General features: G+C 40.4%; 2 protein-coding genes across 3 annotated transcripts in view; one reads left to right on the forward strand and one right to left on the reverse strand.

Moving 5' to 3' along the window:
• The window catches only part of PHF3 (PHD finger protein 3), a 626630-nt gene that overhangs the window by 465592 nt on the left and 136300 nt on the right, over nucleotides 1–24738 (forward strand). The window lies entirely within an intron of this gene.
• On the reverse strand, nucleotides 1028–16266 carry LGSN (lengsin, lens protein with glutamine synthetase domain; the record flags this gene model as incomplete). Its single annotated transcript, XM_081346133.1, has 4 exons — nucleotides 1028–2567; nucleotides 7539–7723; nucleotides 8674–9571; nucleotides 16240–16266. 4 exons carry the CDS (start codon nucleotides 16264–16266, stop codon nucleotides 1368–1370), a joined length of 2310 nt encoding a protein of 769 aa, XP_081202259.1. The 3' UTR covers nucleotides 1028–1367.

A 24738-nucleotide genomic window follows, 5' to 3' on the forward strand; every position in this document is an offset into this window, starting at 1 on the left:
TACAAAGCCAGAATTGAGAAGACAACAACAGACAGCAAATTCTAGGGAAAGAAGCTAAAGAAACAGTCGACCACCTAGTTAGCTGTTGCAGAAACTGGGACTTTACATTCAACAGACAAACACCTGCCACATAACAACCCAGACTTAAAATTGTTGATAAGAAAGCCAAAGATGTCTGGATAGTGATAGCTGAGGTACCTGGAGACAGCAGGATAGAAGATAAAGAACTGGGGGAAAATCACAAAGTACAAAGGCCTGCAAATAGAAACAGAACAACTGTGGCAAAAGAAAGCAAAGATACTACCAGTGGTGGGATTCAAATATGTGAACAACCGGTTCTCTGTGTGGATGCTGCTTCCAGAAGTACATTCTAGGCCTGGGCAACAAAAATTAGCTACTGGTTCTGCCAAAGTGGTGCAAAGTCCCACCACTGGATACTACCAATAGTAACAGGATCCTTGGGTGCAATCCCAAACCTCCTGAAGCACCATTTGAACACCATTGGCATTGACAAAACCCTTTTCAGTCAATTGCAAAAGGCAGCTTTATTCAAAACAGCTTACATCCTGCAACAATAACACCATAAAAGAACAACAGCCTCTATCTATCCCAGGTCTTGGGAAGGACTCAATAAAGTAGACAAAAATGCCAGATTCAGTCTAAACATTTGGCTGACTATGTGACCAACCAATTTTTTTTAAAACAAACAAACAAACTATGGAGCCTTTTTTCCTAGCCAGGGAGAAAGGTTTGCTTTGATTATTTGAGAGAGGAAACGGATTAGTCTCTTTTCATGGCATGCTGTGAGGTAATATTCTCCCCCATTCCCAATTTGTAATTAATCAGAGGAAAACAAGACAAGAAGCTGAATGCAGCTGAAATCTATATAACAAGAGGATATGTAGATTGATCTGGAGCAGGGGTATCAAACTGCTAGCCCACAGGGCGGTTGCATCATGCTGAGGCCGCACCCACCCCAGCTCCAGCAATGCAAAAAAAAAAGTCATGATACATCGTGACACGTCACGTGAGGCAGAGAGTTTGATACCCATGATCTGGAGTCTTCAAGAAAAACAATTTCATGCAAAATAACCTATAAAGGGCTATAGGAAACTAATATTCTACTAAAACTTCATGTACAATATTTTCTCAAGAATTTTTGTAATGCCATTTACAGTAAATCAGTTCATTGCTACCTGCACCTTTATTAGCTGTACTGCAGTTTATAAGAAAAAGAAGAAAAAAAAGACAAGAGTTCCTTAAAGTCACTTAAAAAAGATCACTTAGGAAAGAAATGTGATCTAGAGGCTTCCTGATCCACAGCTGCATTGCTTAGCTTCTATTAACTCTCCAATCTCATCTTCACACTAGATAAAATATTCCAAAAATTTATTTCTTTCTACATCCATTTCCTCAGTTTCCACCTCATATTGCTTTATGTTGATGAAGTACTGGACAAAATAATCTCCCAGTGCTTCCCTCATGCACTCATCTTCTTGGAGAGCCACAAGAGCATCTTCCAGCTTCAGAGGGATCAAGCCTGCTTTCGTCAGAGTGGAGCTCTGGATCTTCCCTGTGGCCTCCTGGAACGTGAGCTTTCTCTTTACCCCATCCAGACCTGCGGCAATTGTAGCTGAGAGCACCAAGTAAGGGTTGGCTGTGGCTGAGCCCAGCTGATTTTCCATCCAGGTCCCCTTGTCGCCATGATTTTGGATGTTAAATGCACAGCTGTTGTCATTCCATGCTCCCTTGGCAACCACAGCCTCTTTGGAGCCTTTGCTACACCCACTGTAGCTTTTGCGGCAGGTGACGGTGGGGGCCAACAGGCAGCTGAGAGCTGCAGAATGCATCAGTAGCCCAGCCAGCCAATTCTTCCCTATTTCAGTCAGCTCTGGGGATCCAGAACCCAAAGCAAACAAATTATGCCGTCTGCTGCTGTCCCAAAGGCTATGGGTCAGAACTCCAGAATTATATAATCCATCCTCGGTGAAAAAACTGGCAATATAATTGTACTTTTTGGCTACTTCTTTAATGCCTGTCCGAAAAGTGAAGGCACTGTCTGCTGCACCCAGGCCAAACTCTGGGTGAAAAGAGATCTCCATCTGGCCAGGCCCAGCGGAGGATGAGAAGCTTTCAATGTTTGCCCCAGCGTGATACATGCCATCCATGAGTTCCTGGATGAAGGACTGATCATGATTGCTGAGTAGGGTGGCAGCGGGAAAAGAGATGGTCTTTGAATTGACAATTTCAGCAATGCCGTAGATGCAGAATTCGTAAGTGAAGGCCGAATACAGCGCAAAGCCGTTATCCCGGAGCTGGCTCAACTGCTGCTTGGCAATGTGCCGAGGCGAGGTCAAGAGAGGATTACCCATCACCATAAAGGGATCACAGATCACTCTTGCTGTTTGTTCTGCCCATGGCAAAATCCGGAATGTTGATAAATCGGGTCTCAGGATGATGTCGCAGTTAAAACTGCTTGTAGGAACATGGCCTGGCTCGCGATCCCTTGGATTCAGGGTCAGCTCAAGGTAGCCTTTTGGCATGGCAACCCCATGTATTGCTTTGGTCTAAACAGAAGGAAGAAGAACATATGGCTGTGCTTTGGATGGATTAATCATCCCTAAATAGCACTATCACATCGACAGATTACATGTCTGAGGGAAAGTTCTGATGGTTCAGAAGGAACCATAGCTAATTGTCCAAGGGAAAAGCCATACACTCTGTAGAAGTGTATGCAGTGTATGCAGTGTAGGAGTTGACACAGGATGTGGGTATATCTGTATGCTTATATGTGTGTGTTTCTGTGTCTATGTGGAGTGGGATGACAAAAGGCTCAATAAACAAGTCATAATGCTGCTAAGAAAGGGACCTCAGGTCTCTGGGTCCAGACCTCACAATCAAGACAGTTCCCAAATGAGCTTCCAGAAAGCAGCAAATATAATAGGATAGTAACATAAAGGTCTGATAACACAGGGCTCTCCAACCTGTGGGCCGTGGCCCAGTCCCTTTTGGCCAATGGGCTGCGGGAATGGCTAGTGAGTGCTATTTGTGCATGCATGCATGGGAGTACTAGTGCCGCCACCAGCATCATGTTGTCTCTAGCGGCCCATTTGCGCATGCGTGCTATTGCTAGCGGCCCGTTTGCAGGTGCTAGAGGCCCGCTTGCATGGGCGTGCAGGCACCAGCACTGTCACCAGCATTGCTGCAGGTGCACGTAATCCGCTTGCACATATGTGCAGATGCTGGCATCACCACCATGCACGCGCCTTTTTGCGCATGCACACACGTGCACACACATTTCTCTGCTTCTCCCTTTCCCTCCGGAAAGGTTGGGGAACTCTGTGATAACACACCAGCTAGCATATCTACAGTGTTGCATTATGGAACTAATGCTGCTCAGTACATTTTTGACAAATAATATTAAGAATTAGCAATTGGACCAAGCTTCCTATGAATGCAGATATTCATTTTAATTTATGATTTTATTTTAAAAAATATGTTCAGCTACAAAGAACCTGAAGTAAGTTCAATTTTATTGTCGCCTTAAGTGCTTTCTGGGTATAAAGGAAGATTAAAAATGGTAATAATAATGATGATGATGGTAATGATGTTAACAGTATTGCAATGTTATAAGTGAGTTTAAAATTTGAGTTTCCACATGCCTAGAGTATTTCATTTCTCAGGGCTTATTTTGTTGTATTTTGCTAATACTAGGGAAGTAGAAACAATTTTAAAGGAGGGAATGGCAGTGAAGAAAGAGGGGATATTAGCTGTGTATCACAACTGAAACTATACTTTTGTAATTTTTAATGAGATCCCTCATGAGATCATTGAGTCAAGAGTATAGAATTACTTTCCAGCAACATTTTCTCTTTGAAATATTTTGTAATGTCCTCCTTGAAAGATGGTGATAGTAGTTTAATTTTATGGAGGAAATTCCTAAGAGGTCATGTAGGCTGACTGTGATGGAACTGTTTCCATCAAATTTGGAATGGTATGAAGGAATGAACTTGGGAGACATGGAGAAGAGCTGCAGCCAGGGTAATGGGCAGATAACAGGTACCTTAGCCCACAGCAAGAAAGTGGGCATGGCAAAGGTCTCAGAAAGTTTCTTGGGCTGTAAAGGTGAACAGAGAGAAATGCACTTTCAGACTTGCAAGATTCTCTTAATGTAACCTTACAATGAAATAGAGTTAGTTCATCTGAATGTGCTTCTTTGTCTGTATCACCCTGCAAGGCTGATAAAAATTTTACCCAATATACCACACCCCCAAAAATGGCAATACACAGTAAATTGGTAAGACATCCAAATGCCTTACAGTACTACAGACTTTTAAAGGCCACTCTGTATAAAATAAATGTGTGGGGGTTTTTTCCATCATATTACAAAGAACGTCTTACTGGTAAGTCTGAATTTAAAACAGCAATGAGGTTTTACTCATTGCTGTTCCTGGCCTTTGAATAATATTTGGGAGTCAGTGAATACTTGATTGAACTTAAAATAGTTTGAACCATTGCAGATGTGTTTTATTGCAACATCTTTAAACCTTTTAACCCAGCCCATGAAGCAGCAGACTGCCTGACATTCTGAGTTTTACTATTCAAATTGCAAAACTAGTTAAGCCAGGTAAAAGGCACCTTTTAAAAATATTGGCAATATAGACATTAAGTGGCTTTGGAATGAGGCAATTCCCTACAGCATCCTTTATCAGTGCTTGGCAAAATGCACCCCCCTCCCCCACCACAAAAAAAATGCAAACGCTTCCAATCCACTACCTGTTGTGTTGTTTTCCAAATTGAGCAAGTAATACTTGCTTTACAGTGTGCCCAGCATAAATTAATCCTGAATTTAGTAGCAATGGCATGTTGATTGCAAGACACATTAGCTGAATCACAAGAACAGGTCAAGTGGGAAGGGATAAATTTTGAAAAGGTGCATGTCCCTGACTTTTGATATATCTCCCTTGTGCTAAGAATGCTTTCTAGGGTGTTTCTCTCATCCTTCACTGAATGGGAGTGGACAGACTGGCCTGTTCCCATCACCCATGTCGCCTATTGAACATGGCAAAATCTAGCCAGGCCAACAAACAGTAGCATGGTAAACTCAGTACTTGAGAACGGTGAGTCTACCCTATCATATCAGTATTTTAGTAGTGCACGCAGTAAAGGTCAGACTGTAGGATTATATCTCACCTTCTAAAAACAGCATTAGTAATAACAATAGTCATAGTGTTATTTGTTATTAACCATACACCAATATACAGTAACACCATCAGGTATAGCCAGTATTGTTATCATTAATGTCAAGATGCAGCTGCCCTATTGTCAGTGCGATGCAGTTTAATACAAAGTGTTTGAGAGCCAGTTTGGTCCAATGGTAAAGGCACCAGGCTAGCAAGACTGTGAGTTCTAGTTCCACGTTAGGCATGAAAGCCAGCTGGATGACTTTGGTCCAATCACTGTCTTGCAACCCAACCCACCTCACAGTGGTTTTGTGGTGGGGCAATAGGTGGAGGAAGGAGCATTAGGAATGTTTGCTGCCTTGAGTTATTTATAAAAATGATGGAGGCAGGATAAAAATAAATAAATAAATAAATAATAAAAAATGTCTTTTCTAAATATATAAATGCACATGTGTAGAAGATGGACTACATCCATAAAACGGGCCATAAAGATGGAAGGGTTGAATCTAAGAAATGTCAACTGCTACACATGTGGAAAAGTACCAGATTGAAGTTTACTATGAAAACAGAAGAAATGGTTCTGAAAACAAGGAAAAAATTATCAGAATAAGAAATGGTTCCCAAGTGAACCAAATGAACCAATGGCATTGCAGTGGAAAAGTACTAAGCAGTAAGAAAAGACTGCCACACTGGGACTGCCCAAGCTTTGCTGGAAATTACAATACAAGAAAGAAATTATAGTATTGGGAGCTATCATACAGAATGACGTACTGAGGTGTCCTTATTCAATACTCCTGAAATCCAGCCTTGCTAGCCAGATTGTGAATTGGGTATGCACAGTTGTGTGAGCATGACTTAATAGAGCTTTTAATTCAGCAAGTGAATTACAAAGCTGTATTCCTGCTTCTTTGTGACCGGAGTCTCTGGATAAATAAGAATAAAAAGTAATCCTATTGCATTTTATGACTTTTGGTATCACAGTAGCAGCAGTAACAGTATTTTAAAGTAATGATTTATACTTCCATGTCAAGTTTAATTTTCTTAAGATGGCATTAATTTTAAACAAATATAAGTTATTCTAGAAAACTGAGCTGGGCAAACACAGAGAGAATGATTACAAAAGGTATTAGCTTATTATCTTTTAGCAGTACTAAATTCTATGGAAAACAGTTGGTATCTGTTGATGCCTAAATGACATCAGTGAAATACTATAGATCTAACCTTAAAGTTTAAAGAACAAAGCCTAATGAAGCAAGAGGTAAAAACAAAATAAAGTAAAATGTATTTTTTTACAGTTCAAAGGACATATAGCATGAAAGCAAATGCCACTGCATTTCTAATTGTACTAGCATATTTTTATGATCACCAAGTAAAACCTGAAATATTCAAGATAAGAATTAAGCAAAAAGTGCTGCCTGCAAGCTGCCCATGCTGGCTATTGCAGAAACAACTTGCAAAAAAGCTACTGGTGATCTCTATTTTCTATAGAACTATTACCAAAAATATATAATGTGATCTTTAATTATTGCTTAACAAAATACAGATAGTCCTCAACTTACAATAGTTCATTTAGTGACTATTCAAGGTTACAACAGCATTGAAAAATTGTGACTTATGACCATTTTTCACAGTTACACCTTTGTAGCATCCCCATGATCATGTGATAAAAATTCAGATGCTTGCCAACTGGTTCATACTTTATGACCATTGCTGTGTCCCAAGATCACATGATCACCTTTTGCAAACTTCTTACAAGCAAACTCAATGGGGAAGCCAGATTCACTTAACAACTGGGTTACTAACTTATCAACTGCAGTGATTCATTTAACAACTGTAGCAAGAAATGTCATAGAATGGGGCAAAACTCAATAAATATCTCACTTAACAAGAGAAATTTTGGGCTCAATTGTGATCGTAAGTCAAGGACTACCTACAGTGCTATAATTTAAATCATTATGCATTTCTGTGGTATTATCTGATTGGATTGAATCACTCAAAGAGTTGGGTATTTTTGTCACTAGACTAAGTTACATGCTGTCCTTTTTGTATCTCTGGTTGTTTGCCTTGGACTCTTGAAATTTGCTAGGATCAGATCAAACCAACCTTTTGTTAAGGTGATCCACGCAAAAAGATACATCTGAGGAGGAAAAGCTTGGATGTGTAAAAAGAACCCACTTTGCCAAGCTGCATGAATTAAGTTTTCTTATAATAGAGGGAGAGAGAGATGAATAAAACATATTTAGAAGGTTCTTGGTGAACCTAAGGGCAATTTATGGCATGCTGGAGTAACAAAGGTTTGCAAAGTGGCAAAAGGAGCCACTGCATCCAGGAAACAGGAAAAGAATACAGACATACCCGGAAAAACCGAGAAGGGATGCTCTTGGATCTTGACACACCATGGATATCTGTGGTTTCAAACCTGACAAAGTGGATATTGTCCCTTGCCATCTGTTCCTCGATGTGCTCTATCTCAGTGGTGAAGTGAAGAAAATCACCACTGCCCAGTTTCTTCCCACTGGAATCTCTTCTGGATTCTTTTTCTTTAAACAAAAAATTAAAATGCAATCATCATAAGGTAGGGTTTAAATATTTGCCATTGACATACCTTTTTGACACAATATTTGAGAAGTGGGTGCCCTTAAGAACACTGATCTCCAGGATTCAACCAGCTTTGAATTCTGGGTTGGAATGATGGGAACTTGTCTTAAGACTGAATGATGAACTACTTACACGAGAAGGAGGTTAGTAAAAAACATAAATAATAGGGCTGTGCAAAGAGTTCAAAAGAGACCCTTCTCAAACTCGTTGGCCCAAGTAAGCTGCTCCTCCTTGAAGTATTAAAGTAGCTGCTTCCTCTGGGTTTCTCTACTGCCTATGCACCTGTGCTGCCAGTTCCAACAGTGTTGACTTTTCATGAACACACTTACTTGTTGGTTGGTTTGTAAAATTTATACAGCTACACTTCCCACACTTGCGACAAAGATACAGAGGCATGTCAAGAAAGCCTTTAAAGCAGCCATGCTTCTTCTGGAGAAGCCAGTCACTTTAATAGTACAGGACTTTGAGAATAACTCAATCCCAATATTTTGCATACCCTAAATAAGAGATGTCTGCATCTGTATGTGATTTTCAAATAAAATCAAGTTTGGAGTGTAAATAATTCTCCAGCATAGGTTCTGTACTATGTAGTGGCCAGGTGGGAATGAAATATTTGCAATGGCACCTAACAGTTCACACCATCTCACCCTACCTTGATGCTACAAATTGCTGCCATTTAACATATCTGATACTGTTTGAACTAATTTTCCTTATAATTTGCTTACTGTTGTGTTTTATCATTTTCTTTTATATCTCCTTACATGTATGACACTGGTTTTGAATGAAGGTAGTATATAATGCCATAGTATCAATTACAGCAATCATACTTTATTGCATGCTTAGCCGATAATAGCAGAATCCCTCTATTTCATATGGGACTTAATGCGCTTACCAGATGTGGGCTCAAAGTTAGTAGGTGGAGTTTTGACCACCTTTGGAAAAGGGGTCCGTTGACTCCCAACGGCCTGCTCCAAATCATCCCCTTTTGATGGCTGTTTCTCCAACCCAGCAGAATTGTAACCCAGTTGGGGCTTTCCTCCTTGCCCTGATCCATGCATGTGCACAATGGGAACTTTCTGGTCAATGCCTCCTAAATGAGGAGGAGGAGTTTCCATACATTGACATGGTTCCTCCCTAGACTTCAGAAGTGCATGGCAAGAGGTAGCCCTGAGTTCACTGCTGTCCCAGGTCCAGTTGCTTAACAAGGGACTCTCTTTCAATACACTCTTAAACTCTTGCAAAGCTTGTTTGGGAATGCCAGGCTCCAAAACAGACACGTCTTTGCTCTCTTCTTTTTCCTGGGTTGCTCTAGGATGATTCCCGTCCATTTTCTCTGTTGGGTGGAACTTACTCCCGTCCCGCACTGAGCAAGTTTTATCTTCATCTGGTGCTATTTCAGAGGTCTCCTCGCTTCTCCTTGTGTCTAGCCACCCCAGGTGCTCATCTTTGCTCTCTATGTCTGTTTCAAATGTTTGATCTTTTCTGCCAAAGGATTCTACACCCCTGCAATCTTCTGAGTGATCTCTGCAGGGTTCTTCTTGGCTGTGTGATAAGCCTTCTTTTACCTGGAAATCTTTGGGGAGGGTCTCACCTGCTTCCTGAAACTGAGGCGGTTTATCTACATACAGCTCCCGTGTCCCTTGATTTAAAGAGTTTGCACCAAGAGACGCCTCCATTGTTTCACGTTCTGTTGCCAAGAGCTGTGTCCCGCTGATCTTGCTTCTTTGTCTGCTACTCAATCGACACACACGGTTGCCATCAGTTTCCTCATGGTCAGCTCCAGCAGACGTCTGCAAAAATCAGAAACTCTTTTTGTTCGGGAAGCTTCAATTAAATGAAATATGCATTTAGACTATAATGGTGCAGCCGTGAAATGAGATCCTGTGCATAATATGTGTGTACCGCACATTCTAAAAGGCCACATTAAAGTCACAATGACTTCAAATATAAAGCATTATCTATTCAAAGATTTCCCCTTTAATATAACCTAAATACTAAAATAATGGGTCCTTTGTTTTTTCCTTATATTTTTTTCCTGATTATCTTTAACTGGCAGATTAGAGGCAATCTAGCCTGTCACTTTATCTGCACAAATATGTCTTGTGGAAAACCAAACTTCCTGTGATTTTACAATGATTTTTTTTTTCTTAAAAGAAAAATGCCTCTTTTGTCTGATATGTAAATATCAATTCAGCATCCGCAATCCAAATTTGTGCTGCTTATAAATGCATGCACAAACTGGTGCTACCATCTAGCTGCTGGGATTAAATACACAGTGTCTAATGAAAAGGAACCAGTGCATTGATTTAATTGTCTTTCTCTCCCATCCCTACCAAAATGTCAACCTGTGGAACCGTAAAAATTTTTAAAAGGCTGAGAACATACAATTGCTCAAGACAATTTTCATTTCTCTTTCATTATAAATGTCAAGGTTAACCTTGATCTTGAAAAAAAATGCTAGAATTGAACTCAAGAGAGCCCTGACACAGATTAAGCCCCAAATATCTTTGCTATGCTGCAAAAGTATATCTAGACAATAGAAGATGTGTTATTGCTTTGTTTTTAGCACTGGTGACAGCAGACAATCTCAGCACACCTCACAAAGCTAAGCTGCCTAGGACTTGGATAGAAAACAACCAAGATGTTGCAATGCTATAAGCTGAAATGGAAAGTGAAAACAAGTATGACAAACCTCTTCTTTTTTACATATAACTTTTATTAAAGACATTTTAACAGGATAAAAACAATACCAATATTAGAAAAGAAACAAAGAAAATAAGGAAGAATGGACTTCCGGTCCTGTGCAGCAGTGCAGCAGTCGAGGGGTTCGGGACTCCATGCCCTTCAGCTGAGTTTCTTTCTGTTAGGGGACCCTAAATGGGCCAGAAGCCACCCCAAAGAGGCAGCAAAGGAAGGAAGTCCCAAGGGGCACGGAGAGATGGCGGTCGACCCGATCGGTCCAGGAGAAGCCTTGCAGAAACTAACAGGAGAAAGGCTAGCCCATGGGTCGGCAACCCGCGGCTCCGGAGCCGCATGCGGCTCTTTGAGCCGTCTCCTGCGGCTCCCAGCCGCCCGGTGCGCGCGCACCTCTTCGAACGGGCAGTGGTGCGCGCGCACCTCTCCAAATGGAGAGTGGCACCGCCCGTTTGGAGAGGTGCACGCGCACCTCCCCGAATGGGCGGAGGTGCGCGCGCACCTCCCCAAACCTTTGGAGAGGTGCACGCGTACCTCCACGCGAACGGGCAGAGGTGCCGCTCTTTGAGGAAGCTGCCGCAGCCCGTCTCCAAAGCTGCCGCTTTCGGCAGCTTTGCAGATGGGCCGCGGCAGCTTCCTCAAAGAGCGGCGCCCCTGCCCATTCTGAGAGGTGCGTGCGCACCTCTCCGAACGACCGGAGGTGCGCGCGCACCTCCCCAAACCTTTGGAGAGGTGCGCGCGTACCTCCGCGCGAACGGGCAGAGGTGCCGCTCTTTGAGGAAGCTGCCGCAGCCCGTCTCCAAAGCTGCCGCTTTCGGCAGCTTTGCAGACGGGCCGCGGCAGCTTCCTCAAAGAGCGGCGCCCCTGCCCATTCTGAGAGGTGCGTGCGCACCTCTCCGAACGACCGGAGGTGCGCGCGCACCTCCCCAAACCTTTGGAGAGGTGCGCGCGTACCTCCGCGCGAACGGGCAGAGGTGCCGCTCTTTGAGGAAGCTGTCGCGGCCCGTCTACGAAGCTGCTGCCTTCGGGACCTCCAAACTGCCGCCCGACCTCCGGCCGAACACCAGCAGGTCTCGACACGGGTGTTCGGGCGGAGCTGCGCGCGCAGCTCTCCAAACCTTTGGAGAGGTGCGCCCGCAGCTCCGCCCGAACAGCGGTTTGGAGACCTGCTGTTGCTGGTGGACGCACCTGCACGCTAGCGGCAACGGGTCTCCGTGGTGATGGGCGCTGGGTTGCGGCGCCGCCTTCAGCCCGGGCGTCACCGGAGCCACCCCCGGGACCTCCAAACTGCCGCCCGAACACCAGCATGTCTCAACACGGGTGTTCGGGCGGAGCTGCGCACGCACCTCTCCAAACCTTTGGAGAGGTGCACGCGCAGCTCCACCCGAACAGCGGTTTGCGGCAACGGGTCTCCGTGGTGACGGGCGCTGGGTTTGCAGCACCGCCTTCAGCCCTAAACTTTTGGAGAGGTGTGCGCGCAGCTCCGCCCGAACAGCGGTTTCCAAATGGGTGTTCGGGCAGAGGTGCGAGAGAGGTGCGCGCGCAGCTCTCCAAACCTTTGGAGTGGTGCACGCGCACCTCCTCCCATTCGGAGAGGTGCACGCGCACCGGGCGACTGGAAGCCGCAGGAGACGGCTCAAAGAGCCGCATGCGGCTCCGGAGCTGCGGGTTGCCACCCGTGGTCTAGCCTAAGGTGCAAGCAACCAAAGTCAAAAGCACTATTTTAAGCTGATTGTAAACAGTGCATTTGAATCTGGGTAAGAACATCGCTTTTCTCTATTATCAACTTTCCTGAAGAAGAAAAAAAATTCCAAGAAGCAAAAAACCTCCGAAAGTGAAGGAGGGGGATTTTTGCCCCACCCTTTTACTAAAGGAAGTGGAAAATTAAACCTTTTATGGAGGACTAAACTGTATTGAAATGAAATGAAATGACTATAAAACCTAAATTTGGATAAGTTTGAAATTACTGAATAGTTAAGATTCTCATTGTAAAGGCAATTTGTTCATTTTGAAAATTTGTAAAATAAACTAGTGCTGACATCTACTGGTGGATGAAGATTATGACAGCTATGGCTTTCATTCAGGACTTGGCAAAATCTGGAACAAACTAATCTCTACTTGTGACCTTCAAAGCTCTAACAATAGAGAACAACTGTGACAAAAAAGAAAACAATCTGGGCTGCAGACAAAGTGAGACTTACAAACTTCAGGGAACAAAAAAAAACTTTTTTGAACTTTCTGGATTACAAGTATCTGTTTAACTCTGACCCCCAAAGCTATTTGCAGAGAAAAGAAAATTTGGATTCTTGGTCATCATAGAAAATCAGAGATTTATAGAAAGAACTTACCAAGAAAAAATAAATACTTTTCAAGAGGAGACATATGATATGTTGCAACTAATTCAAATAACAATGATTTCAGATCACAAAGAAATCCCAAACAACTTTAAAAATATAAACCAATTCATCTCCAGTTTAACTTTACAACAAAAAAATCATCCCAGGAAACAACAACAGAGAAGGAACAAATAAAACAGACAACTGAATACAAATATGAGGATATAGACTTAAAGATGGAACCTAACAAAACAAACAAGTATGATTTAACCCAAGTGGGGAAAAAATGTACAAGAAATGGTGGATTTGGAAAATACACTTATACTTTAACACCACAAAGCAAATTTGAGGATAAGAAAAAAGATTGGACAAAATGGACTGCAGAGATGCGAGGAAAAACACTAGAACTGGAGAGACAAAAATGATAAGAGAAGCAGAGAGAAAAAGAAAAAGATCTTCAACAAAAAATAATGGGCAAATGCCTCTTAAAAAGATATTGTACTTGACTTGCCTTTTATATCTACAGTAACACCTATAAGTATACGGAAAGATTCTTTGATTCAACAGAACATATTGATTAAGAAAGATACTGGGCAAAAGAAACAGGCTAACGTGAAAATTAAGAAAATAGATGATGGGGCCTATCAGAGAGAATATTTTAAAAAGAAACACCTGTTCGAATATGGTTAAAGAAATAGAAAAATTTTGGATATGAATTTTATTTTAAGAGGGCAGAGCCCCTCAAGTAACATAGTGCTTTCTTTTTCTTCTTTTTATTTATTTCTTGATATGAGTAATATAAAAGAGTTGGAATGGCTTACATAAAGGAAATGTTTTAGATATTTAAAGGTGATTGACTCTAAGAAAATTACAATGGATTAAAAAAATGTTTGAATAAGAGTTAAAAGACTAGAGGACTAGATTTATTAAATGGAATATGTTATGTATTGGGATTTGGAGAAACACCTATTCACTGACTTATTGGGAACTAACAGTTCTTCAGCACATGTACTGAACTCTAACAGTTTAAGCGGGAACCATAATAGCAGGAATAATGGGTTCAATCTGATTGGTTGTATGAAGGTATATAAAGAATGCATGTACACCCTAACCCCTCAGTACAGTTGTGGTTATCAATAAAGCTGCTGTTTCCCTGTCCTCATCTGTCTGGCATCTTTCATGATCATTCGAACCCGAAACACAACAGAATATTTAAAGGTTAAATATATTTTTAATTATGGTAAAAAAGAACAATTTTTTTTGGAAATAAATATGTATTAGCTTATAGAAAATAGGGATTTTAAGTAGCATGCTATCTTTTTATTTTTTTTATTCTTATTCTTTTTTTTCTTTTTTTAGTCTTATTTATTCCTTAAGAAAGGTAAAAGTATAGGGTTGGCTTACATGAAAAAAATAGACTTAAATATTTAAATGTAATTAACTTTGAGAAAATCTTAACCAGTAAGAATGTTTTGAACATTGTGGGGAAAACAAAATTAAATAAGAACTGTAAACAGGATCTATGATGAGACAACCAGAATGACTAGATAGAAAAGGAATATTATATTTATGTGATTATTATTTGTAGAAATATTAGAAAATTTTTATACTCAATCATCATTCATTAAAATAACAAGAATTGTATTAACTTAAGATTGGTAAAAGAGAACATTATGGGAAAAAGAAGAAATCAAGTAAAGTTATTATGTGGATTATAGATTATAGAAATCAACTGTTAGTGAATGTTTCTTAAATATAAACCCAGACAACACACTGTTTACCAAATATTAAGGTGATTATGTTAAAAAATTAATAAAACATATTTTTTAAAAAGAAAATAAGGAAGAATGGTGAATAAGTAAGACATAGAGAAAGTAGAAAGAAAAGATTATTAATAAGCACTTCTGATTTTTTTTGACAGCAGTTATAAGTGCATTTGAATTTTACCCTCTCTCTCTAAGGTTACATCATAATTTCCTTTTTTTCATAAATTACCCTTTCTAAAATGAGTCAGCATTAAATTGGTGTTAGATAGGAGTCCACAGAATTTGGGAGATCTGGATGTGGAGTGTTTGTGGACACATAACAATTCTCGGCTGAATCCTCTCTTGACTGCCCCATCCGCTCTGCCTCTTCTTCTCTTATGCTACTATCACCATAGACAAATACATAATAGGGAGGGATCTACAGTAGCTAACCTATTAATCTAACGCTCTGTTCAGGAATCCAGTTTAATTTCAGGGATCCAATTTAATTCAATTATTATTCCTAACATAAAGCTGTCCAAATTTTACTTGAAAGCATTTGGTAATGGGATGCCTACCCAATTCTCCTTTACTTGTTCCACTATTGAGTTGCTCATGCTATTAGAAAGGGTTTTTTTTTTTAAAAAAAAAAGCAGTCAGATTCTCCTATAAATTGTTCATTTATTCTGTGTCCCATATTAGAGAGCAGGTCATAATCTTGTTTTATGTCACCATCTCTCAAATATTTGAAAAATGTTGTCATACTACTGCTATGCCTATCTCCTCAAGTCTTCCTTAGTTCCTTCAATCTCTTTTCATTTGATTTCTTTCCAAGTCCTCTGATTATCTTCATTCCCCTTCTCTGAGACTTCCTGAATTTGTAAAAAAATAAATTCGGTACTAATTGACCCATATGGAAGAACCTGAAGCTACAATTGGGAGAATACACTTCTGGGGGTGAAGCTGTCATGGCTGCACCACGTACTGAAGGAAAAGAGAAATGGGTTGTTGGGGCACAGCAAATTGGCTGGCATATTTTCATATTGCTTCCTGGAATGGAGGAAAGTATTTTAAAACAACTATCTGGCTGTGTCTTAAGTGCTTAGATCCCTGTCTTTCTCTGTGTGTCTCTGTCCCTCTATTTCTCTGTCTCTTTGTCCCTCTTTGTTCCTCTCTGTCTCTCTCTCTCACACACACACACAAACATACACATACACTTTATAAAACCTATACTGTCATGGATATACTGTAGAAAGTTTGTGCCCTGGAGCTGAAGCTGAATTTATTTAAATATATTTTCTATCAACCTTAGCATTGTATCACCTTGGAGTAGTTAACTTTTCCAATTTTGTACAAACAATCAGCTGGCACAGGGGACTTTAAGAGACTTTCAGCTTCAAAGGAAAAGGTCCTTCAGCTGCTTGCTGAGTATCCCCCATAACAGATAGCTCTAATTTTGTCTACTTGCCAGATTCAAATTCAAGACAAGAAGAATGGGGTTTGTGGCTGGTTAAACACTTCTTCATCACTGTATACTGAAACTTTATTTTAGGAGGAAATTCAAATCAATCTATATCGAATTATTTAGTAATATAAACATATTCCATCTTTGTGATGTACTAATGCTCAAGAGAGGAGATAATAAAAATAAAAATATTTCTCCTGGTCATTTTTTTTCCTTACCTGATAGCCGAAGGTGTCTTTCTCCATCTTCTACACCTACACATTTTGATTGCATCTCTCTGTGATTTCAGTTGGAAACGTGTCCTCAGAATTTATAGATGTGTCTATAATGAAGATGAGTTAGCACAGAATTTCTAAGAGTTTCTCTCTTTTTGAGGGCTCGGGTTAACAATGAATGGGGTCAAGGGAGGGCCAAGCTCTTAAATAAATAAATAAAACTCATGAGTGTAAATTTCTAGAATTGTTTGGAAGTAGTCACCTGATAAATGATAGGTAAACAACTACAGGAAACACAAAACATTTGCTTCACTCTTTTTTCCCCCCAGCAAAACAGTGGGATTGTTTTGCTTTCTTCTGAAGCACAACATATACTGTTTGAAACATTATAATAAAATGCTGTTAAACTCAGTATTACAACCACCACAAAACAATAACAACAACAACAACCCACAGCCACAAATGGAGGGCAGCTTCTCTCCCTTGTTAACGGTGCTTGATTTTGGTGGGTCTTGTTTTGCTCAGCAGTTTCTGCAAAGCTTTCAGAATTTTGTTGAACAAACACATTTGCATTGCCGTGGCTTTTCCCTCCATTGTGGACTGAGGTAAGGCATCACTGAAAGCAGGTTGCTAAGTGGGCAGAGGGGACATGTGTTAACCAACTCAGCAGAATAAACGTAAAATCTGAACACTCTAACAGAGTAATTTGGGGAACTAAAGACTTGTTTCAGTTTACTTGATCACCACTGGAACAGCAAATGTGTTCTGATCTTATATATAGTTTGCAACATGTGAAATTTAAGAAGCCTGCTTCATATGAGATGAGAATTCACAGTAGGTTGTTCCTCTTTTACAAATCTGTAAAGTAATCTCTGGAAATCAACCAATGGCAGAGGTATAGAAAGAAACACCTTTCTGGATGGGGATGATGATTCCCGTGTATGTGGAATTGCAGGATGGTTGAAGCACAACAGAAAATCATTCCTTGATGTTCAACCTAATGAGATCAGGATGATACTATATTTGTGAGTGCTATTTATTTCACTTTACTATTTGGGGCGGCTGTAATGCATCTATACTAAAATCAAAGGGATATAAGCTAGTTATTATTGATTTCAGAGGATCTATTTTTCCCAACTTGCATAAACAGCAATACAGGCATATACAGGGCTCGCAACTTGGGAGTCCTCCTAGATTCACAACTCTCCTTAGAAGACCATATTGTAGCTGTGACTAGGGGGGCCTTCGCCCAGGTTCGCCTGGTGCGCCAGTTGCGGCCCTATCTAGACCGGGATGCCTTACATACGGTCACTCATGCGCTCGTGACCTCTCGTCTTGATTACTGCAACGCTCTGTACATGGGGCTACCCTTGAAGACCACTCGGAGGCTCCAACTGGTACAGAATGCAGCCGCGAGAGTTGTACTGGGAGTTTCCCGATACTCCCATGTCACACCTTTGCTCCGTGAGCTGCATTGGCTACCAGTTGTCTTCCGGGTGAGGTTCAAAGTGTTGGTAATGACCTACAAAGCCCTTCATGGCATGGGTCCGGAATACCTTGGGGAGCACCTGCAGCCGGCGTCAACTTCCCTCCGCCCAGTACGCTCCCACAGAGAGGGCCTCCTCAGGGTGCCACCGGTCAAAGAATGCCGACTGGTGGCCCCCAGGGGGAGGGCGTCCTCTGTGGGTGCACCGGATTTATGGAACCATCTTCCGGTTGAGCTCCGGATGGCGCCCGATCTCCGCTCCTTCCGGCGCGATCTTAAAACCCATCTCTTTAAACAAGCTGGCCTGGCCTGATGGGACGGGGTGGGATTTTTATAAACGATTTTAATTTTAAATTTGTATTAATTTTATGGGCATTGTTTAATCATGTTTTAATAATTTTAATTTTTGTATCTAGTTTTTATGTATTGCCCTGTTCACCGCCCTGAGTCCCCTGGGAGAAGGGCGGTATATAAATTAAATTAATAAATAATAAATAAATAAATTGTGGAAACCTCTTTTTTTTTTTGCCGTGTCCTCAGGACAATGCATTTGTTTCCCTCACACTGATACCTGTGCAAGTAAATGTCCATAGCTGTACCCATGTTAAAATAGTAGTATTTTTATCTTATCCTGTAACAGGTTTTGCTGTGGATATACCTCACCAACCATTCTGTCAACTATGCAGTAAGCCTAAGCCAAGGTAACTATTAAGGAACAGCCTAATCCTGCACCTACTAGCCACTTAAGAGAGCCAATTTGGTGTAGTGGTGAAACTGCTGGACTAAAAACCAAGAGAACATTCCCTTAGGCATGGAAGTCACCAGATAACTTTTTGCCAGTTATTCTCTCAGCCAAACCCACATCACTGTGTTGTTTTTGTGGGGAAACAGGAGGCAAGAGTTTTAGGTATGCTCGCTGGGTACAGCTTCTCCTTTCTGGACCCAGGGAACTGTCCTCCAAAATTATTCTTCCCCTGTATCTACCAGGTCTGCAAGCAAAACCTTGGCTAAGAGACATAAGTCAGCTTGAAGATCAGCTGGCTAGTGGAATTTAAGTGTGTGCGCACGCATGCAGATCTCTTTGCAGCTGTCACCTTATATTTAAGCTTCTTTTGAACACTGGAATAGAGCTAAACCTCTGTTGAAGAGGGAGCATCCACCAATCCCTTTGAACATACTCAGGAAGAACACTTGTGCAAAATCAGTCAGTCGAGTCAATTTGCAATACACCTTTTTCCCCCAACTCCAGCTCCATTGAGAAAGATGGATGGATGTTTTCCAACTGAGTGGTGATGTTCAGTAAGAGAGAGGGAAACAAAGCCAAGAGAATGCATTAATTCCTGCCAATGCTTGCCTCGTACACCATAAATATGGACCACATTATTTACTGGTGCCATGATGTCACAATACACTTTTCATCATTTTGATTTGTCTGGCTGCAAATATCCCAATGTTGGCATGTACAGTGGGAGCAAGGGGGAGCAAGTAATAAAATATCCATCACAATAATGTACACAAAACCCACGGCTTGCATATTTGTGTCAGGCATCGTGATGCAACTATCTAAGAGTGAATGTTGTGTCCTGATGTCAAATATCATTGTTCTGAAGCAATTTTAGTTTGCTGAGAATGCTGAGAAGTAAAGGCCTGTCTCTGATCTTAGAAGAAGAAAAAAATCTCTGAATTAAAGATGGCTAATGTAGATTAACAAAGATTCAAAATCTTTAGTGGCCTGTTTGTTTAGATTAGAATTAAAAAGCAGTATCACAAAGATGTGGGTTTTATTCATATTTTAAGAGAATATATGTTTCCTGAAAGGAAAGAAGATTTGAGGTGGAACTTCAAATTAATATGTAATCTTTTCCCACATTACAATGAAGAAGCCTACTACAAAGGTAAACAGTGCAGTACAAGCAATAAAATGGATTGAAACTATTTAAATGTCACCTTTCTACTCTTGTTTAAAGCAGCCCCAGTAAAGTTTCTGCTTTAAGAGTTGCATTAGCTTTAATGGAGATGGATCTATGGAGAAGATCTATCCTATATGGTTGCTAGGAGTTGAAAATATCTTGATGGCACTTAATCAATCAACTAAAGATGCTACTGCATTAACTTTAATGAGTGACCTTCTTAGGGGAGAGACATCTTTTCAGGCTCTGCTGAAAGATTGAAACAATAACATCTCACTTTAAAAAAAGGGTCTGATTATGTGCAAGATCCAAAGCATATTTTTCCAACCATCTTCAAGCTGTGTACAACCAAATAAAGTACAAAGTAAGTTTTGCACATTTTCCTACAGCAGATGGCACCAGCAGCACAGATTAATGCCTCATTTCTTTCCCCAAAAGACATACTTTTGCAGATAATAGAGGCACCAAGCAGGAATGATTCACAGAAAAATCAGAGCATGGGGGGAAAAACCCAAACTTTTTATAGATCCAATACTTTTTATAGGATTCAACTAACTGGCTCAGAAATGGACACAGCCTTTTGAGGTTCTCCAAATTTCTTCACAGGTGAGAAATGACAAAGAGTAAAAGACCACGAAGCAGTAAAGAAGTCCAAAGATTTAAATGAGTGTTGCAATCAGAAGATTTGCTGTTTAGATTCATTCTCCGAACACAGATCACAGACAGAATGCATTAATAATTGATGGGTGTTGCAAATATCAGATTACAACTTAATACCGTAATCTGCAATTCAGAAATAGGAGCTGACTTCCCAGTTCTTTAAATGCAAAATCTGTTTTCTGTTAAAGATGAAATACACAGGCTGTGGCCTAGCAGAAAACAGAAATAAAGAAAAACATAGTAGGCTGTGTATTAAAACCTGACTATAAATATATACCTATATTTATGAATAAAACATGAACTCATATAAGTATTTTGCCTGGGAAAAGAAGAATTAGACCAACTTGTAAAGCATTACCTAGTGGCTGTACAGGTTGAAATCTTCCAAATGTAAAAAACTATTTTCAGATTGTAGAAAACTAACTCAGGAGGTGAAACCCACCCTATAGGGTTAAAAGATGAGATTTTCAATATATCTCTGATGCAATTAGGAACAGATGCCTATGTTCCAGTGACAGTAGCTGCCCATAATATTTTTTCCCCTTTAATGCAAAGGACCTTTGAGACATTATGGAACAAGTAGAAGAACCACTGCAGCTTTGATAAGTCCTAAAGAACCGGAAAATCAATCTGCCAATGTGAATAATTGCTTTTCTGTTAATCGTTTGTTTTTAATGTGTTCATTTGTTTTACCACCACCCCCACCCCCTTGCAGTCTTTCCTACATCCACATTCATAGGTAAGAAGTGACATGTGGGAGAAACTATGCCACATCAGCCACACTCGTGTATTAATCCCATTTGCTGGGACTGTGTGATATACTTATCTTTCAAGTACTAGATAATAGTAGTAAAATAATAACCATAATAACAAGTATAACAATAAGAAGCAGCAATAGGAGCTTGAATGTTGTTTCAGAATTAGCCACTCAGTGGCAATTTCTTCTTCTTGGCCTGTCAAATCGCTTTTCTTTCTATTTAAGGCTGTAAAGCATTCTTCAGGAGAACAGTTTGTCCTTAGCTTGGCATAATGTTATAATAAACCCTTGCCACTTACTGTTCTGCAAGCTGTTGTGCTCCCTGGGAAAGCAATGAGATACAGCAGAGGCATTCCTTAGTTAACCAGAATGTCACTGGGGAGTCTGTGCTGGCTATTCTCTGCCTCAGAAAAAAGTTCTCATGAAGCTGTTTCAACAGTCAAGGTGCAACAGCATCCACCCAATGAGGAAAAGAGGTTATCTTCAAGGCCAAAACAGCCTGTCATGTTAAATTGTGAAGTTTCTTCATATGTTTAATCAGTGCTTTTTTTGTAAAAGAAAAAGGTGCCGGAACTCACAGATGTCATACAACCCGCCTTGCCTATCCTACAAGGTTCCATCCAAAAAAGATGCCGGAACTCCGTTCTGAGCATTCTGTGACAAAAAAAGCCCTGTGTTTAATTAAAAACAAGCTAGGGCAGTTAAAAGCATAGGCACAGGTAACAGCCAGCTCTGAACAAAGTTTACTCGCCAACTGAGATCTGCTAAGCTGAATACAGTCCATCTATAGCGGTCCACCATTGGTTTGAAAATTCTGAGGTTTGGAGATAAAAAGAAAAGAGGAGAGGAGAAGAAGGAATGAATGTTATATACCTACTAAATCATTTACTACATGGCACTTGAGTTTTGTTAGACTTTTGAATCAGGAGTCCAGGTAATCCTCAACTTACAACCACAAATGAGACTGAATTTCTATTGTGAAGCAACTCTGTTCTTAACTGAGTCGTGCCCAATTTTACAAGCTTTCTGCCCCGGTTAAGTAAATCACGGCAGTTAAGTGAATCATCTAGTTCATGGGTCAGCAACCTGAAACAGTGAAAGAGCCACTCGGAACCGGTTCCCTCACAAAAGGAAAAACTGGGAGCCGCAAAAAATGTGTGCACATGCGCGTACATGCACGCACGCGCAGAACAGGGTTTGACTGAAGAGTGGAGCCAAGGCAAGATATGCACCTACCCTGCATATTTCAATTGATTGGCTGAACTTTTTTAGTTCCACCTTTTTTTTTGGACTGCACATGGCAGAGGACTGGGAGCCACAGGAGACGGCTGAAAGAGCCGCATGCGACTCCGGAGCCGCGGGTTGCAGACCTGTGATCTAGTTGTTAAGTGAATTCAATAGAATAGAATAGAATAGAATATCTTTATTGCCACTGTGTAACTCACAACAAAATTAAATTAACCATTGATTTTGCTTGTTGAAAGCTCACTGGGAAAGTCACAAGTGGTGATCAAATGACTCTGAGATGCTGCAACCATTGTAATTATATGCTGATTGTCAAGTGCCTGACTTTTGATCATGTGACTGTGGGGAACCTGCAACAGTGGTAAGTATAAGGAGCAATTATAAGTCACTTTTTTCAATGCTGTTGTAACTTTGAATGGTTGCTGAATGAATGGCTGTCAATCAAGGACTACCTGTGTATCTCAATCTACAGTTAAAAGTCATGACTATTCATGAAAGCCATCTGATTATATTCCAGTGAATGCTAAACCTTGCTTAAGGTTTGGTTACAAAGAAAAGCCCATTTAAAACAAGAAAGATACAAGACATATGAAAGTTTATATGAGGCTAAACCACTCAAACAGCAGAATCTGGTCAATTGGGAAGAAAAGCAGTCATGGGACCAACTTCACCCAATACATATTTCATGGTTGAGCAGCAATTTGTTCTGATTTCCCCAATGTTTATTTTACAACAGGATTATTATCCCATACAATTTAAAATTACTTTTTTTTAAAAAAAGAACTTAAATAGAAATGCAGAATATCTCAGCATATAAGCAGATTTGTTTGTCTGTGGTTGATGAGGGGCTTTCCCTTCTCATGATTTTTTTGAAAATCATTTGTCTGAACTTGGATTGAGAGCCTCTCCAAAATAGAAATATGCTCCTTTTAAAAAGATTCGTAGCTATCCTTTTCATGATTCACATGTCACTCCAAGTCATTATGCAGAGGTTTTTTGCTTTGTTTTGCTTTTATTTTGAATATTTATATGTATGACTCCGGGAGACTAACCAATTTATAAAAAAATATACAAAAGAACCTCATAACTTAGCCAGGTTAAAATAATCCAATACAAAGAAAAAACCTGGCACCATACCGTGTTTTAAAAAAATCACAAGAGACATATACATACACACACACACACACACACACACACATACACACAAAATGGGGCTTGGGGCATAGGCCAGGCATTGCAGGCAAGGCACACTTCCTTTATCCCACAAAGTTTGGTTTTGCACATATCAGCTTTTCAAGGTAGCCCAGACCAGGAAACCAAAAATCAAGAATACTAATACTACTTTTATTGAATGGTTAAAGTAACAGAATCTTGCAAGTCTGAAAGCATTTTTCCTCTCCCCTTCCTTTCCAGTCCAGAGAACTCGAGAGAGTCAATTCTGAGATGCTTTCTCAAATTACATTTCTGCTTTGGACTCAGATTTCATTTATCAGATATTTCTTTAGGCTGCTGCTCTTCCTCCTGCCTCTTAAGGTTACTCTCATAGCCTATTACAGCATGACTGTGAATAATAAGACATGTGTATTTGACACATAGTAAGCCACAGCATTCCATGCGCCTTTGGCATCTAGTCATGCCGGCCACATGACCACGGAGACGTCCTCGGACAAGCGCTGGCTCTTCGGCTTTGAAACGGAGATGAGCACCGGCCCCTAGAGTCGGAAACGACTAGCACGCATGTGCGGGGGAACCTTTACCTTTACCTTTTAAACCACATACAAAGCATGCTTTAAAATACTCTGGCTTAGAAGTGTAGCTTCTAGAATACTCTGTAGCTTATGGGCTTTACTGCTCCACAATTGTCTATAACTAAAGATGTGCTGGAGCTGACTTGTACTGGCTCTTGAGAATGAATTGTTAAATCTTCTGGAATTTTGCAAGCTGGTTGAGAGTGCAGCTGGGATCCAACACCTATCATCCCAATGAGCTATTTATTGGCTTATAGAGTAACTGCAATAACAATGGAGCCATTTTCTGGCAACTAAATAAAGAGATCTCCTTTCCAAAATGCAGCCTGCCTTCAGCTCATTTGTACAGTGTACTCCCAGCTTAGAACAGTACCTGATTTTTCCTTCTGACAGTATGTTCAGCATCTTGAGTAACATATAAAGCAATGATGATGGAATAAAAATCTAATAAATAAATAGTTGCCCATGTATTATGTACTCCTTAATAAAAACAAATAAAAAAGACAGGATAAAAATCAAAATGAATAATAAATAATAAACGAGATGCCAAATAAATTAGTATTCTTTCCCTAGTTCACATTTTCAGAACATAACCTGTACCTTTGTATTGTAGTGTGGGAAGAATCCAGAAAAAGAAATATTTGGGGGAATATTAAAAAGGCAGAATATATTTTCCCAAAGGAATAATGGAGAAGA

This window comes from Vipera berus (genome assembly GCF_964194415.1).
Source record: "Vipera berus genome assembly, chromosome: 1".
Classification (NCBI taxonomy): Eukaryota; Metazoa; Chordata; class Lepidosauria; order Squamata; family Viperidae; genus Vipera; species Vipera berus.